The sequence below is a fragment of the Orycteropus afer genome, unplaced genomic scaffold, assembly GCF_000298275.1.
Source record: "Orycteropus afer afer isolate SDZICR_OR568_19922 unplaced genomic scaffold, OryAfe1.0 scaffold00079, whole genome shotgun sequence".
NCBI lineage: Eukaryota > Metazoa > Chordata > Mammalia > Tubulidentata > Orycteropodidae > Orycteropus > Orycteropus afer.
In genome coordinates, this window is record NW_006921666.1 from 9,896,024 (window position 1) to 9,914,636 (window position 18,613).

At 45.0% G+C, this 18,613-nt stretch overlaps 1 protein-coding gene across 1 annotated transcript in view; it reads left to right on the forward strand.

Annotated features, from left to right (window-relative positions):
- The first annotated feature begins 414 nt into the window (after window positions 1-414).
- Window positions 415-18,613, forward strand: part of DPF3 (double PHD fingers 3) — a 340,339-nt gene continuing 322,140 nt past the window's right edge. The window contains 2 exon segments of the mRNA XM_042781015.1: window positions 415-495; window positions 497-594. Of these exon segments, the coding sequence (XP_042636949.1) occupies window positions 415-495; window positions 497-594 (179 nt within the window).

Sequence of the window (18,613 nt, forward strand, 5' to 3'; positions counted from 1 at the left end):
TGTTGAATTCTCTCGGGAGCGCGGCCGAAGGCGACCCCGGCGCTTTCAACTGTGCGCATCCACGTCCGCCCCCTCAAGCCCCTGGCCTCCCCCCTGCACCCCGCCCCCCGGGCTCCTCCGGGAGTTAAAAACCTGGTTCGCACAGGGGGACCCAAGGCGGGGGAAGGGATCCTCAGGAAAAGAAGAAACGCGGGATGAATCGATAGTGTTTGCATCAGCTTATCTCCCACCAGCAATAAGAAGAAGGGGTGGGAATGTCACAGGTCTGGGAGTTTTAAATATATATGATTAGTGCAGCCGCTAAGAGTGCTCTGGAAGCTAATGCTGATCAGAGAGGAGCTCCCGGCTTCAGCTATCCTCAGAAGCTCGGCTACGCTGCGCTTGACCACTACAACGTTCCAGCCAAGGAGGAAAATGTTTTATGGCAGAATAAATGGGCGTAACTTCGCCGCATCCACGCTCCCTGTCGCTCGCGCGGCTACACCGCTGATGCTGGGAGTTTCTACCCAATCCACAGCAGATTTGCAGTTTTCCCATTTCCAGCCGAAATTACATAGCGGGGCTGATGCCAGCTGGTAAAGTCAAGTTAGAGAAATCCATTTCACATGTGTGTCGGGTTTGTTTCCTGTTGGAGAAGCTGTGCCCTCGTTACCCCGGAGCCCGCTTGGTTACACGCGGGCGCAGTATCTCCTGGTTCTAGGGTTCCCCTGCTTGCTTGCTTTTTGACCACAGGAGGGTGCGTGTTTGTGGAGGGTGTCTGTCTGGGTAAGGTTAGGAAAGGGGGAAGCGTCAGAGAAGAGGGTGACCGAATACCGGCTGGTCAGTGGATTTAGTTCTGAATTATTGTACTTTGTAGAACTAGAAACAGTTGCATTGTGACGTATTTATAATTCGGTGTCTCGACACACATGCCCACTTTGGCATACAACACCCCTGCCTGCTTTTCCTAGGTGGGCGTTGAGTGGTCATATGTAATCAGCCTCTCCTTTTTGGATTCGTACCCCTTACTCTGGGGTGAGGGTGTGTAAACAATGCCCGGACCAGCCGAGCCTCCAGCTCTCTGGACGCTTTTGTAAACTCTTAACACAGGATCATATATGTTGTCATTGGGAGACCGACACCATCTATCTGCCTTTATTTTTTTTTTTTGAAAGAAACAACTTGCTTAATAAAACATCTTATATGTTTCATTTGTTTGTAAAAGTTGCTGATCAGGAAACAATACACACATGAATAAATTATGCATGGAATAAATTAGAACAAAGCGCAGAGCCACCTCGAGCCGAGGGGATGGATTGTGGTGCTGGGAGGAGGGGGAGCCGCGAGAATGGTTTGGAGAGCTATGTTTTTATCCTCACGTGTCCCTATTGACAATGAAACGGAGCTGAACTACATTAGCATTTACTGTGTGTGCGTTCTATCTCCCCCTCCCTTTAGGAAAAAAAAAAAAAAAAAAAAAAACCAATACCACCAACTCCCCCTACAGAAGCTGATTACACAAAGGTTTCCTCTGGGACTGGGGGAGAGAGTGGTGGTAGGTAACTGTTGCCAGAAGAAACTAGCTCAGGTTTCATGTAACACCTCTGTAGGGTTCTGCCTACCCTCAGTGTAGATCTTTTTCTCTTTATACTAGCTCTGTCCACTCAATGGCTGCTCTCACTGGATGGCACTTAGGGGTCTCATTGCTTTGGAGTCTTCCTCGAGGCCCCAAGCTCCTGAAGCCACATCTCCTGTCTTAGCAGTTTGCCTTTCTTCCTGCCTCTTTTTGATCTCCCCTCAACTCTCTTTCTTATAAGTCTCTTCTTTGCTCCCTTCTCTCTGAAGCTGACAGCCTCGCTTCTCCTTCTGTGTGCCTTTAACATCTTATTACTGCCCAACAGGGTGTTAAAGGCAGAAACTGGAGCCGCCTAGTCTGATCGGATCACAAAGGGGACGCAGCAGGTGGCTCCACAACCGAGCAGTCACATCTGGACAAATAGAATTAAAGGCATTGATGGGGATGTATGATGTGTAAATGTGTATTACACATTATTTAATTTAGCAGCTACGTGGCTTGAGCCTAGATATGTGAGTCACCCTCATTTCCTACATATACAAGCATGATAAGGGCCACGGAGTGAAAGGAACATGTGCCAGTAACATAAATATGGATTTGATACAGATTAGTCAAATTATACTTTATATTCGTATTGCTTTCTGTATAGCTAGGAACCTTAATGCTTTTTAATACACATTCTAATCTTATTTAATATTCTAGTTCAGATAAACCACCTTCTCCTAAATCTGATATCAGTACTTTAAGCAACTTACTCTTCTATTAAGTTATCAAAACCCTGGTTTGTTTGCACTTAACTGGGAATGTCTGCCACCTTCTGCCAGACTTGATTATGCACATATGTATCTATTATTATAACTGCCTGCTTAGAGAAAGAATAAGTGTTATTATTATTTAATTATTCTATAAAAACCAACAGGCCTTTACCTCGGATAACTATTTATTTATAAAGAATGACAGCAGGAAACTAATTTGTCGTGCTAATAACTGTAAACATATCTATACATAATTGTATTTGAACTTACTTTCCTAAAGAGTTATCCTTGCTTGGAGGTACGTGTTTATATCCCTGTTTTATAATTAAGGACACAACTCTGGGAGAAGTATATATACTCAGCCCAAGTCAAGCAGCGGGGTCGTGTGTGTAGATGGACCTCAGATTTTCATCTTTTTACACACCGTACGATCTGGATACAGTTTCTAATCTAAAGTGGTTCTGTGCATGGGAAAGTTGTTTAATTGTCAGCACTTAAAGCCAGAGTCTACTCTTGCTGTGGCACTCTGTTTAGATAGCAGAGAGGAAGGGGTAGGGGGACACATTCCAAGTTCTACTCTATACTTAGCTCCTTTTGTTGGGGTGGGGGCACATGGGTAGCTACTAAATGGGGAAAGCTGGGGTTGAGACTTCCCCAACTTGTAGCTTTTTCTAGACCTACTTCTGGCCCCTTATGAAAAAAGACCCTTAGATATTTTACTCCAGCCAATGGGAGCTCTGGTAGCATAGTGGCTAAGATACTTGCCTGCTAACCAGACGGCTGGCGGTTCAAACCCACCAGCCACTCCTCGGAAGGAAGATTGGGCAATCCTACTTCCGTAGTGATACTGCCTCAGAAACCCAAGGAGGGGTCACTATGAGTCGGGTTTGACTCGACGGCACACAACAACAACAATGCCTAACAACTACCTTCTCCATCTGTTTCTGGTTGCCATTGAAAAAAAGCTCTAAATTCTCCAAACTTCCTTAGCACACATTATTTTTCAGCGGTAGGGATGTCTGGTTTTGATGAGATATCCATAAAGGATATTAGTTCTGCCAGAACCCAAGTGGAGGCATTGTCATAGGGTCAACCTCTGAAAATAGCCCAGCCTGCCGACCACCTGGAAGTCATCCAGGCATCTCCACTGGGACGGGAGCTGCTTAGACCCAAGGGCTGGGACTAGAGGCAATGTAGCTAGACACTTATCTTCCTCTGCCTTTCTGGAATCATGCAGGTGGTTGGCATTTGGATCCACCTGAGAAAGACCATAATGTCTAAAGCTGTTTCAGAACCATCTGCTCAAATCAGGGCAAAAAAATAAAGTGCCTCAGTCAGCATCCTTTGCCTTGAGCCTGCACCAGAAAAAGAATGGAAACTGAGGCTGATGTTTCAGTTTTCAAAGAGCAGCCACACAGGCTGACTGTAGCAAGGGTGGGGGCTGGGTCATAAAAAGGCACCAGAGTCCAGGCCTGTTTATTATCTCGGCTCTGCAAAGTAACTTTCGTGGTTTTTGAGTGTTTTGAAAGTCACTAGAAAATAGAAATGTAGCCAAACATGGCAAGCTCCTGGCAACCACTGAAATATTTCTTGCCCAGCCATGGTTTTCTAGTAGGGGACTCTGTAAACCTCACCCTAGCTTTAAATAGCCTTTAAATATGTAGATATTTAACAAGGAAAGATAAAGAGTGGCCTGGAGGGGTGGGGTAGGTGGGTGGATAAAACTACCCTGTGGTCTGGAACTCTGAAAAGATTATTGTTTAACAGCAAGAGAGACTGATATTACTATCCATTGCAAGTTTCAAAGTTTTCTTGGGTTATGTGAGTGATTGGGGAGAGATGAGGAGTTGTGGTGTTTTTGTAATTTGTTTTTCTTATTGGTCCAGTTACTGGTGTTTCACAGTCTGTCAAACCATATGGATGAATGGAGCTAGCATCGTAAAACTGTCACCGAAGGAAGGTTTTTGAAGCCTGTGATTTGCATCAGAGTTTTAAAAGCAGTGGTTAGGAGGTGTTGGAGAGGCGGTGGGAAAAAAGGAACAGACTGGGTTGAGAATTTCTAGGTTGTGTGTTTATGAATAGTAGTTGTGTGGGGGGTGGCAAGGGAGGAGAGAGAAGCCCTGAAGAGGCTGAGACTTAGGGGTTATGTTTGGAAGCAGGGAGGGGCAAGGGGATTAGGCTCAAAGCTCCTAATAATGGGGTTCAAATGGCCTGCATTGAGTTCTCCATCACCTAGGCCTGAGTGGGTCTGAGGAACAATGATGACACATGTCTAATCCCCTGTTTGCACACTCTCCTGCCTCCCTCAATCCAGAGACTGCAGTCATCTCAGGTTGCTGTGAAATGAGTATTTTTTGTTGTTGTTGTTATTCACCTTGAAAATCTGCTGTTTTATTAACTGCAATTAGAAGCTCTGCCAGAAAGGGTTGACCCATCCCCAAACTTTCAGCTGCCATTGTGGGGGCCCATCCCAAACTCTGAATCTCTTTCATGTTCATTTCTCACCGCTGACTGTTCTTTTGTGGCTTGGTTACTTCAGAGTAATGGAAGAGAGAAAACTCTGGCATAGGAGAAGCCTAGAGCCTTGAGTTCTGGTCCCAGTCCTACCACTATGTGATCTTAACTTCTCCGAGGCTGCGTATTCATTATCTTTAAGATGAGAGTGATACTCTTGGGTCACCAACATTTCTTTCAAGTCAAAAACTTTGTGGCTCTTACGACAGTAGATCAGGACAAGGAAGACAGTTAGGGGCCAGAGTTCGATTTGCCCTTCTTGTTTTCAAAGTGTGGCTCTAAAGGGGATGTTGAGACTGGGAGACTTTGTTCTGGTTGTTTCGTGTTTGTTCCAGACTTGCTACATGGTGCTTCCACTTGGGGTTCTAACTCAGTTGGAACTTCAGTTGGAACTTCCTATCCCTAATCGGGGCTGAAGGCTGAGGACCATTTAGAAGGAGGGCTTTTCCTGTGATTCTCCCTTTAGAGAGCTTTTCTTCTCCTTGGCACCCCAATCAGAGGATGAATGAGTAGGAAGGGGAGCTGGAAGACAGATTGGCCTATTTTGCAGTTTATAAGCAGTCAGATAAAGTTTTACTTGTGAATAGGACTGGAATTACTGAGAACATCTGTCTTTTTCTTCCTATTCTTTTGTTTTAAGTGTGTGAAAGGAGAAGGGTAACCAAGCAAAGGATTTTTTTTTTTTTGCCTCTGGATTTCACTTATCTACAATTTCCCTCCACCGTTGCACCTTATCCCAATTAACTGGATATAAAATGTTTGTTTCTCTTGCACATGCGCAGCTGTGGCTACCTGGCTGTTCAGCGAGCTGAAGTGGGTGGGCCTGTCCTGCTTTCTCACCGAGCTTCCTCATGTTAACTCTGGTTATTGCTGAGGAAATAGAATGCCTTGGCTCTGGTGGCATACGTCTAAGGCATTTGACTGCTAACCAGAGGGTTGGCGGTTCAAACCCACCAGCTACTCCATGGAAGGAAGACTGGGCAATCTACTTCCATAAAGATGGACTGTCTCAGAAACCCAATGGGGGTTGCTATGAGTCAGAATTGACTCGATGGCAGTGGGTTTGCTTTGGTTCTGGTTTGGCAATAGGCAGGGGCTGACCATATACCTAGGTGGGTACTAGCAGTGTCTAGATTGGAATTTACTGCCTTTCCTTCAGTGATTTTCCTCCACAAAATCCCAGGTTCCTCTGGGGGCATTATTTTCAGGTTTTTTTTTTTTTTTTTGGTTTACAACTCTCTTGTGCATGTCTAAAGGAAGAAGAGGGGTTTGCAGAACCGATCAGAGAATCCACCGAAGCCAGTGTATAAATTCTGAACCTTAAGCAAAATGAGAGAAAAAACAAAATCATCACCTCTGCCTCCAGCAGAGAGAGTCAGCCTCATCATTTCTGAGTCCTGGTGGCATAGTGGTTAAGTGCTAGGCTGCTAACCAAAAAGGTCGGTGGTTCAAATCCACCAGCCACTCTGCGGGAGAAATGACCTTTGCTGCTCTGCTCCTGTAAAGATTAGTCTTGGGAACCCTAAGAGGCAGTCACACTCTGTCATACAGGGTTGACGGCGCGCAGCACCACCCCCTTCTCCATAGTGCAGGCATCTCCAGATTATCAACTATTTTTTATGCTAATAAAAATCCAGTTGCTGTTGTATTGGTTCTGACTCATGATGACCCATATGTGTCAGAGTACAACTGTGATCCATAAAGTTTTTAGTGCTGGTGGCGTAGTGCCTAAGGCATTTGACTGCTAACCAGAGGGCTGGTGGTTCAAAACCACCAGCCACTTTGCAGAAGGAAGACTGGGCAATCTACTTCTGTAAAGATTTACCACCTCAGAAACCCAAAGGGGGTTTCTATGAGTCAGAATGGACTTGATGACAGTGAGTTTCATTTTTTTTTTTTTTTTTCAGAAGTAGATCTGAAGTAGTAGTAACTTTGGGTGGACTCCAACCTCCACCCTTTCAGTTAGCAGCCAAGTTCATTAAGTTTATCCCTCTCAGGGACTTCCTTTATACTCATGATATTGTAGAATTCAACCTCTTCCCCACCCCATCCCCTTTGGGTATATTGCCGTGTTTTAAGGCAAATACCCTGGGAATTGGGAATTCAAAAACTCATTCATCCCATGCCAAGCCTCAAGGATTTTCTCCCCCCACTTTGAAGGTAGGGGTCCAGGGCTTGGGGTTGGGGAGCTCTGGGAGCTGAAGCAGTAGTAGTTGCTTAGTAAGGTCTGGGGTAAAGGTTTCCTAGGCAGCGTGGAGTAGTGGGTGAAAGGGAACACCTGGGATGGCAGGCCAGCTTGAAAGTGAACCGTCAGCAAGTCAGGCCTGCCTTTTTATACAATGAGAAGAAATTTCTACTTCTTTCCCTTGCTCCCAGTTCTGCTTCTCCACACAAGGGTACCTATGAAATAATGGATATGAAAACATTTCAGAAGGTGTAAAGTACAAATGTGAGGTGTTACTAGAGAACTACAAAGTTTCCTGTAGCTGAATGAGGACTTCAGAAAGTCAGAAATAATAAATCTATTACAAATTATTTTTGTGTATTAAAACTAAAGTAAATGAAATGATTCTGGCATAATACATCAGGGCTAATCATTTTTTCCCAGGAAATGCAGAACCTCTCTCCTCCAGCCATGTGTAAATAGCCCTGGGGATCTCAGTGGGATTTTCCCATTGTCTGAGTTTCAAATAGGTGAGAATATGAGCTCAAGGGAAGCCTTCCATTTCATTTTCCTGCTGATCATCATCAGTCCTGACCGACTGGACTCACAAAATCAGAGGAAGCAGAACTCAGCGGGCAGAGAAGAATGCCTTCCTGGGAACTTGGGCTCCAGTCCACTTCAAGTTCCACTTCAAGATGAGTCTAAGAGAGAGAGAGGTGGTGAAAGTGGGGCTAAGGCTTAGATCTGCTGCTGAACCAGGAGGCCATGCTGTTGACATTGGGAAGTGAGCAGCAAGAATCGATTCTTTATAGAAAAGTCGACTTTGGTGGACATCGTGGTGGGGTCAGATCTCAGAATTAAGGGGTTACATCTTGGTTGCCAGCCTCGGAAATGTTTCAGCTTCAGGCTTGCTGCAAACATACAACATTCCTTTAATTTATAAATTCAAATCAAGTTAAAGCATCATCCCTACTCCCATTATACTGAACCAAAAACTTTTTGTGTATTTTAATTTGCTGCCAGTTGAGCTCAATGAGAACTGTTTCATCTTCTTTTGAGATTCCTTTCTGTTGTCCTAAGGAGCTTTTGGGGAGCTCTGGTGGTGCAGTGCCTACGGCATCTGACTGCTAACCAGAAGGCTAGTGGTTCAAACCCACCAGCTGCTCCTCAGAAGGAAGGTTGGGCAATCTACTATCCGTAGTGATACCGTCTCCGAAGCCCAAGGAGGGGTTTCTATGAGTCGGATCCAACTCGATGGCAGTGAGTTTTAGAAGGAGCTTCAATGGCATAGTGGTTAAAGCATTGGGCTGTTAAGCAAAAGGTCAGTGGTTCAAAACCACCAGATCAATGATGAGGAAGCCTGCTTTTGTAAAGATTTCCAGCCTTGAAAACTCTGTTGGGCAGTTCTACTCTGTCCTATAAGGTCACTATGAGTCGCAATTTACTCAATGTCAGTGAGTTTGGTTTGATTCGGCATAATTTCCTGGCCCACACTGACTGCCAACCTGCCTTATGACACTAAGCAACATCATGGTCTCCCTCCCTGTATCTAGGAGCTTCCACTCCAATGAAGGCCTCAATGTATCTGTTTCTCTTTTCAGACCCTTCTTCTTTGGCAGGGCAAAGTGCGTGCTTCTGGACCAGGAGTCTGCCTGCCCCTCTAGGCCTCTCCTAGAGAAAGCACTGGCAGTCCAGGGCAAAGAGGAGGCAATGTGCTGGCAGGGAAGGGGGAGGGCAGGCTGGATGGGGCAGTGGGAGTGGAGAGAATATATTCTCTCCTGCTAATTATTTTCCCTGAGGACTTAGCCAATGCAGAACCATCTATTATCGTGGGAGCGCTCTATGGCGGTTCTGCCTGTGATGAATGCTAAGTGGAAACAAGCAAGAAAAATTAACAGGCGGCTGCTTCTGTCCACCTAATTAAAATGCATATCCAAATGCATAATTCCTTATGTTTCCTCGTGCACACACTCCCCTTCCAATCCCAGTTCTATGGAGGAGAAAAACACATCCCCCCAATCATTTCTCTTGATTATATTTCCATCAAGGAAGAACTAGAGGGAGGGTTTCCCTTAGACTAGAGAATGGTAGTTCTTGCAACACTTCTGAAATCACTGGGTTTTGACTTAGATTGGGCCTGAAAATTCTGAGCTGTTTTTTGTTTAAAAGGGAAAACAAAAACTTTGTGTGACTGCAGAGAGAAGAAGGAAGGAAGGAAGAAAGGAAGAAAGAAAAGTTCCCAGTTCAGTTCTGGCTGCCATTTCTGCCGACCTTTAGTTTTGTGCTAAAAGCCTGGCTTGGATCAGCAATATGAACTTTGAAGGTCTTTTGTATCTCCTTTCCCCCTCTCTGCCTTTTCCTGCTTTTGCACTGCCTTCTTTTGCCCCCAAACCAAACATAACCCGGGCTTTTGTAGAGAGATTTTAGAAGGCACAGCTCACCTTTGCAGATCAGGTTGAGAAAAAAAACCAAAGCCTCTGCATCTGGGGGTTATATCAGGGATACTGACATCATAGTCCCAAGCACATTTTGAATCAGACAACACCTCTTCATCCTTATTTTTTCCCCTCTTTGTTCACCTACCTGCACTTTCTCCCTTTTAGAAGAACAACTTTACTCAGTAGTCATAAAATATTTAATAAAACTCAAAACTTAAGTCACTGTGTCCAAGTTGACTTTGCTGCCATCTCTGTGACAAACCCCCTCCCCCACCCAGCCCATCCCTCCTGAAACCCCTTAACTGCCCTCCACAGCAGCCCCAGCTGTTGATTTATCAGAGCTGGCTGGCTCAGCAGTGCACGGAGATTGCTTTTAATTAACTCTCTTCATTTTTCCCGATCTTCAGGGAGCAGCAGCCCTTTAATGATTTTAATATTTTATCTGGATTTATATCCGCCTTATTTGTTGTTATTTGACTTCCGCATTTGTTCTTCCTGAATCGCTTCCAGACTGATATATTTATTTACTGCCCACCCCCCTCTTCCAAGATGTTTCAGAAGAAGGGATGCTGAGCCCTTGAGAAGGCCCTGTTTTCCCAAACTTCCCACTCTCTGTACAGGGAGAGGCCCTAGTGTTGGCCAGTGTGATGGTTTGGGATTAGGATCTTTGTTTTAAGAAACCTGGAGAAATCTTTGTCTTACCTGACTCTTAGCTGAAAGAGTTTTTGAGCTTTTCATTAAGAAAAAGATCAGGATTTTAGAAAGTGAATCTTCTTTGCCTTCCGTGTGCTTGCTGCCTCTGTAAGGAAATGCGCTGCCCTGAAAAACAAAACAAAATGGAAAAACCCAGTTACTGTTGAGTTGATTCCAAATCATGGCTCCCACAGGTGTCAGAGTAAGACTTCACTCCAGAGAGTTTGCAATGGCTGGTTTCTTAGAAGTAGATCTCCAGGTCTTCCTTCTGAGGTATCTCTGGGTAGACTTGAACCTTCAACCTCTAGGTTAGTAGCTGAGTTTGTTAACCATCTGCCCCTCCAAGGGACTCTAAGCTGTGCTGGGGAGTTGGTTAAAAATTGTTTCATGGGTTCCATTGTTACCTATAGTTTGAGATGTCTTTCCTGCCCCCCCAGATCCTCCTTACAAAGTTCAATGGGGCTTTTGTCTGCTAACCAGATGGCTGGTGTTCCAACCCACCAGCCACTCAGATGGAAGACTGGGGCAATCTGCTTCCATAGAGTTAAAAGAACAAAAAAGCCAAAGCAAGCAAACAAACAAACAAAAAACCCAGAAAAACCAAATACTGCAATCGAGTCATTTCCGACTCATAGCGACCCCTCCTTGGGTTTCTGAGGTAGTATCTCTATGGAAGTAGATTGCCCAACCTTCCTTCTGAGGAGTGGCTGGTGGGTTTGAACTGCCAGCCTTCTGGTTAGCAGTCAAGTGCCTTAGGCACTATGCCAAACTTTTTTTTTTTTTTTAAGAGGATGATGACTTTAGGGCAGGGCTGGATATAGATCTAGTCAAGTCTTCCTGTCTCTTAATGTGCTTTTTGATATGGTTGGGATCCCTTCAGCAGCTGCTTAGAAGAGGGATTGTAGGTACAATCTAGAAGAGAATTTGAAGAGGCACCTCTTGTCTTCTTCACTTGCATCTGCCTTTTGTAACCTGTTCCCAATGCCTGCCTACCCCTCAGTGGTGGGAAGACACACCACCATTAGCATACTCAGCTTCCTCCTCCCAACCCACCTTTGGCTGCAACGTCTGTTCCTTCTCCCAACAATCCCAGAGAGTCCAGGCAGATAGATTCTGGTGGAAGCTAGTTTACAGAACCAACTTGTCCACAAAATGCCCTTTTGGCGGCTCAGGCTGGTGATGTTTATTCAAGGTTACCCGTTGCTAGGCTACTGCCAACTATGTTTGAGCTGGGTCTGGGGATTGCAGTCAATTGCCCCGGGTAACTTGAATCCACATTTAAGGACTTCGATTTGCAATCCTGGCTCTGGGAACAGGAGGTTGTGAAGTTACTCTTTCATGTGCCTATATGGAAAGAGGTGTTAGTTTTTAAAGTCTAGCCCAGTGCCTGGCACACAGTCAACACAAAACAAATGTTTGTTTTGGTGATGACAATGGTGATCTCTTCCCATCTCCTTGCACTGGAATGCTCCTTTCATCACTTTAGCTCTGCCAGTTCAGAAAACCTACTGTATATAAAGTACTAAGCTCTATGGAGGACACAGAGATGGAGTACCATGGCTTCTACACTGCAGTCTAGTGTGCAGGATACTCAGGTGTCCTGCTGAGTGTTTCCTCTTCACTTTTCTTTGGGAATCACAGACCCTTTTGAGAATCCAGTGAACACTGTGGGTCCTCTCCCCATAAAAATGCACATGGGTGTGAACATCTGCCTATGGTTTTATGGGCTTCACAGACTCAAGGAGCTCATCTGTGGATGCCCTGAGAGGTCCATGGACCCTGAGTTAAGAACCTCAGAATGAGAAACGTGGGTGAAATTGATGCCCTGAAAGGATGCTCAGGGAGATGTCTCTCCTTGCCCTCCTCCCTCTAGTTTCACCAAATTGCTCTAGGCTCTTCCAGGTGGACAGTTCAATTATTCACCTTCTCCTGCCCCGCTGCCAGATGCACTTGAGGACCATGTGCCTAGTCATCTTCCAACAGTTCAAGCATCCTCTCTAAGCATCCTCTCTTTCCCAGTGAAGCCCGTTCTGAGCCTTGGGTAGAATTGACCACATCTGCCCTCAGCCCCATAGTTCTTAGCCTTACCCTTCTCTCTCCACCACTAAAATCCTTGACTCTGGTTATTTGGAATGTAAGGGCCTTGAGGACAGGGACAGTGGCCACCTGTGCCTTTTTATTTCTGGGACCTAGTGCAGTAGGCAATTGGCAAATATGTGTGGAATAACTGAGGGTATGAAGCCAGCAGGCAGACATGCTGCTCTTCCTGCCTAATTTGCTTCTAGCCTTTTGGAGTTGATATATTTCTTATTCTTTGTCTTGACTGCAAGAGTTTGCAAAAGGCAGCAGAATTCCTTCCCAAAGATCCTTCAAGTTCAGGAGTCAGGAAACAGGAGCAGGCTTGGCCTTGCTTGTAAGCAGGATGTGCAGCTGTGATGAATGCCAGCATCATTCATTCTAGTTCCTTGTTTTTTTCTTACTTCATCCTCTTAGATCTAAAGGGCTTTTTTTTTTTTTTTTTCCCCTTTGGTCTTGAGAAGTAAAGACAAATCTTTTTGCTTTGCTTTCTTTCATGTACTAAGTAACTTAGGATTTGTGAATAGCTATCAATAAACCAGCCATATTTTTTGAGTGCCTATGATGTGCTCGGAGTCCCTGGGTGATACAAATGGTTAAGTGCTGAGCTGCTCACTGAAATATTGGAAGTTCAAGTTCACCCAGAGGGACCTCAAGTCTACCCAGATGCACCATGGAAGAAAAAAACCCAAAAACCAAACCAAACTCACTGCCACTGAGTCGGATTCGACTCATAGCGACCCCTCCTTGGGTTTCCAAGGCAGTATCACTATGGAAGTAGATTGCCAAACCTTCCTTCCGAGGAGTGGCTCATGGGTTTGAACCACCTGCCTTAGTTTTAGCAGCCAAATGCCTTAAGCACTACTCCACCAGAGCTCCTATGTTGCAATCTATTTCTGAAAAAATCAGCCATTGAAAACACTGTAGAGCTCACTCAGTTCTACTCTGACACACACGAGGTTGCCATGGGTTGGAATTGATTTGACCTTTTTTAAAAACAACAACTATGTGCTTAGTAGTATATGGGACTTCCTTTAGCTTTATTTATACCTGAGGACTTTTCTGGGATTTTAAAATGGAGAAGACTAGCAGTTGCAGAGTACCACAGTGAAACCTGTTAGAACCAGAACTCAACAGGACTGCCTTGTCTTTGTGGGTTTTTAAGTGTTCCGCCTTTGACAGGGTACAGTCTTATCCTTTCTATCACCTTCTATTAGAGGAAAACACTTGACTTTTCCTTCTCTGACAGGTTCTGGCTTTTGCAAGTTTTATTATATAATGATTTAACCAAAAATTGAGATCTCCTGAGAGTCTATTTCCTGTCTTACAAAGTTTTGGAGGTGACTTTATCTCAGTCAATGTTTTTAGGTTTATATTCATTAAGAAAATGCCTTATGTGTACTTTCACAATATTCATACCCAGATAAATGATGACTTTTCCTATGACTCAACCATGAACGATACAGATAACTCCACTTGACAGTGAAACAAATGCTGTCCTGGGGATCATGCAAAAACCCTCATATGGGGAGAGACAGAAATATTTCTCTGTCAGGGGTCATTGTAACTTTTGCATGTCGTCTTCCTACCTTTCCACCTTTGAAATCATTCTGTGTTGGGCTATTTGAGAGGCCTGGTCATGCGGCAGGAAGATGAAGACCCGAGGTAGAGATGGGCCACCAGAATCGAGTTTTACTTCAGATCCTGCTCTGTGAGACATCCCTCAGTGGGAAAGCCAGAGAAAATGCTGACTGTGCACGAAGTACAGGCTGCAGGAGCAAAATTGTACAAAAATGTTTGTCAACTCAGAAAGATGGCACTGTACTAGCACCTAATCTTGTTCAGGTCCAAAGTGTCACCCTTCAGTGTGGATGGTGCACAAGGCACCGTCCAGCTCTTCCTGCTCATTTCCTTTCTGGGCAGCCATCCCAGTATAACAGATACTTATACATATTCTGTCCTCATTTTATCTAATTACACACATCTCTGGGGGATGGGAAACAAGTTTGGATCATTCAGTTTTAGGTCAGCTCTACACAGGGTGGCTGGGATGAACACTGGCCTATAGCGTTCTAGGAAATTCAGAAAGTTCCTATAGTTTCCCTGGTATGAAGCACACCAGGGGACATTGTTTGCCATTCTAGGGGCTGATGACTCCAGCAGTTTCATGGGAAGGGAATGGGGCCTGGTAGGGCTTTGTGAGTCTGAATTTAGGAACCTTTTTGAGACCTAACTAGCTCTTGCTATCCTCAGAGCAATAGGACTCTGGCTTTATTATTTTATGATCTGCTAAACTGAGAGAACCCAACAACATCGATACCTCTTCTGGTGATCAATTGTTCTCACCCTGTACTGGGCTGGGACATGTTCAGGTTCCTGAGAAATTCAGCCCAAAAAAGCACTAGTCAATGGACTAATCATTCTAACTCTGGGGGGTTGCTCTGAGTTCCTGTCTCTTTTGCTATCCAAATGAACTGGTCTGGAACCTGTAAAAGCTCTGAAGCATCTCCACCTTTCTCCAAGACCTCAAACAGCTTTGGGGAATCCCAGCTTCCTAACATCTTCCCTTTGAGCACTACTCTGCCTCTTCAGCACCCCATGAAGGAAAAGCCGACTGGTTACACTTGACTTTTCTCTTGCTTTTTAGTTTGTTTGTTCTTTTCTTTTCTTTTCTTTTCTTTTTTTTCCCTAGTTGCCATCTAGTCAACTCTGACTCATGGTGGCCTCTTGCGTTTCAGAGTGGAACTGCATACCAAAGAGTTTTCAATGGCTGTGATCTTTCCAAAGTAGATTACTAGGCCTTTCTTCCATGGTGCCTCTGAGTGGGTTTGACCCATCAACCTTTCAGTTAATAGCTGAGTATCATCTCATTCCTTGACTCGGACCCAAACTTCTCCCAAGCCCTCTGAGCCCTGGACAGAGAGAAGAAGAGGACACTTAATTCTTCATGTCAAGGTTTCCATCTGTAGCCTATGTGTCCTCTTGGCCCTGTTCTCTGCATCTATCCCCGCTTCACACCTTTCTCCTTTCCCTGCAGATCACACCTTAATCAATAAGCACTGACAGGGGCACAAAAGGAAGAGGGGGAGCACAAGCCAGCTTCATCCTCAAGGAGGACACGCCTAATCTCATTAAAGTGGGGGTGGGGAGATGGAAGGAGGAAAAGGACAAAGCTTGCACACAGCAAATGAGCCGTCCATGAAAGAGAAAACTGTCCAGGAAGTTACGTGGTGGAATAAGGGCACTGAATGAATGGTCTGGACCATGAGAGTTCCATGAAGTCGATAGAGAGAAAGAGACCCCCATGACTTTGAGCACAGTCCTAATGCTTTGTGCCTCAGTTTTGTTATCTGTAAAGTGGGAATGGTAAGAGTTTCTGCCTTATAGAGTTGTTAGGATGAGGTGAGAACAGCATAATGATCTAGTTGGGTGGCTGGGAGGAAGGGGGTCCATGAACAGAGAGCAGAGATTGGAAATACGTGTGGGCCAGGCTGCTCTGAATGGAGCCCCAGTTTGGCTGCCGGTGCTTGGGAGGTACTAGTACATCTGCAGAGGCCAAAAAGAGGCTTGGGGGGTGGTATGTGCATGGGTGTCATCCTATGTCCTCTAGCAAGGAGAATTATCCACTTCAATAGGGATTTAACTGAATTTTGGTCCTTGGTTCCCTTTGTCATATGTCCTGGGTCCTTTACAGGGTATGCCCCAGAGGGGCTAGGGATGAGGAGAATGCACCTTGGGGCCTCCACTGGGGTCAGACATCAATCCTGCCACACACAGGACAGTCCTGTCCAGATACATGGACAGATTCAAGAAGTAGGGCAGGACTGTGGGGTGGAGCCTACCCAAATGGGGATCTAAATGTGTTTTTTTTTTTCTGTCTGCGCTTTAAGGCAACCCATTTATTTTTTAAAAAAGCACCACCACCAATAAATGATGTAATTAAAATACATAGATCCAGTCCAGGGAGGAAACCAAAAATATTGAGCCTCACAGCTCAGTCAAAGCCTGGTGTCCTGCGATCTATTTCAGGGGCAGAGCGGGGCTGCAGGTCTCTGTGAGATGTGTGTTCTCCTGGGGCATTGAGGCTGTTTATTTCTACCTAGCACACAGGCACCCCCATCACCTGCTCACTGTCCTCCTCCACAGACCCCACTCCCTCCTTTGGACCCAGGGCCCAGGGAGCTAACCCTCAGGGAGGGTCTAGGCATTGTACCCACTCTACCCAGTCCCTCTGGGCCTTGCACTCTTTGTTTTGTAAGCTCCAACTCTCTGTCCCAGGAGAGCAGTTGCTGCAGAACCTGTAGCTTGGGTGAAGTCTCTGGAATCAGAGAGTTTGAGTTCAAATCCAAGTCCATGACTTGGAGCACAGTCTTAGTGCTCTGTTAATATAAAATAACCTCAATTTCCTTATCTGTAAAGAGGGAATGGCAGTAGTTTCTGCCTTGTACAGTTGTTGGGAGAGTTAAGAAGTTAATATGTATAAAATACTTAGAAGAGTCAGCACATATTATCTTCTTAATAGATTTTTGCAGTGACCCTGTTTTTGCATCTATAAAATGGGTAGATACTGAGCCTTTTTTCCCCCTCTCCTCATGTTGGCATCTTAAGAAAAATGAGATAAAAAGGAGGAGAAAGTCTGATCTTCTTAGAAGAAAGAAGTACTAGAGATCTATGGCATTATGATTATTACTGATTGTCGTTGTTAGTAACAACAACAATATTTTATATATAATATTTAATAATATTATTTTACCCTTAGAACAAATGTGCTTGAGGAACCTCTGAGGAAGATTTATCTATGGGCCCCTTTTGCTAGAAGCTCAGATTATTGCAAACTACTTAATTTGTGCTGTTATTGGGTCCTCCTGGGAAAGAGCAGGAATCCCACAGATGTCACCACTTTACAGACGTGGAACCATGACACCCAGAGGTGAGCTGATGCTGTGAAGCTATTGGACTCCTAGCTAGGCTTCTGTGTACTGCTGCCTCCTCCAAGGGAGAGGAGAATGCTTCTTGCCTGGCTGACCTCTGCCCCGTCCACAGCTAGAAAAAGGCCTTGAAAATCCATCAGACCCCAGGGCGTGAGGGTTGAGAGTTGGTCCATGTGCTTGGCTCCCAACTTGGCCCCATGAACTTTTGTCAGGGTGGGAGCTAAGGGGCTCGGGCACCTTGAGCATCCACGGTCATCCTGTGCTGGCTGGCGTGTGTGGACGAGTTCCCAGCACACACTTTGGGTAGGCAGGGATCTGTGCTTGACAAGCTGGCATTCCAAACGCCAGATCTTCCAAACACCAGACCCCTATGTTATTTTTAACTGTCCAAAGTTTTTTCCACGTGGTGTAATTGATGGCACTCAATAGCCTAGTCAGAGAACCTAAAGTTGGGCTTGTTTTGCATCCCTTGAGTGGACATGTGTCTGATAACCAAGCAGAAAAACACCTCGTTTTCTGAATTGAGTGTTCTAAATCTTCCCCGAGCCTCCACTCCCACTCATCTCTAGGAAAAAAAAAAAGGCAAGCCCAGAGATAACCTGAGCAGAACCGCTTGCCTGTTTCTGTGGCTCCAGATAGGAGGGAGGAAGATCATTTCTGCCTGTGACCTTCTCCTCCCTCTCCCTCTTTCAAGGCCTGATAGTGAGGGACAAAGCTACATTGTCAGAGAGATAACAGGAAAGACATTGAAGGAGCTTGGTATTCCCGCTCTTCTGGCCTTCTTGTTTGGGTCCTATACTCCCCAAGAGGTAAGCCACAGCCCACAAACCTCCGGAGAGGTGTTCTTTTTTTCAGAGAGCTCTAGATCTTGTGGTGCCCAGTGACTGCCATCTTTGTGCCAATTGAGAAGATACCCGGTTGCCTGTGTCCAGGAGAAAGTGTGCCATCTCACACTGGCCTGTCATTTGCATCATGAATTTCTTCAGCTGTGTCTCATTTTTACTGTTCACACCCACATCATCCCAGACTACAGTGCAGGAGACATTTATTTTCTATTAGTTGATTACATACAACGTGCCAGCCACTTTGGCCTTGGGTATACGAGGTAGAAGGAAGCTTGGTGGCACAGTGATTAAATTGTTCTGCTGATAACCAAAAGGTTGGTGGTATGAACCTACCCACTACTCCATGGGAGAAAGATGAGGCAGTCTGCTTCCATAAAGATTTTTTTTTTTTTTTTGACTGCACCAAGGAAGGGATGATTTATTCTGTTTATATGGGAGTGAAGGGTTGTTGAAATTTCAAAGAGGAGAACTGTTAGCTGGACTTTAAAGGATGAGAAGTTTTTTTTTCTTTAAATTTTATTGTGATTTGGGTGAAAGTTTTTTTTTTTTTTTAATCGTGATTTGGGTGAAAATTTACAGAGCAAATACACTTTCCATACAGCAGTTCACATACACTTTGTCTCATGACATTGACCACAATTT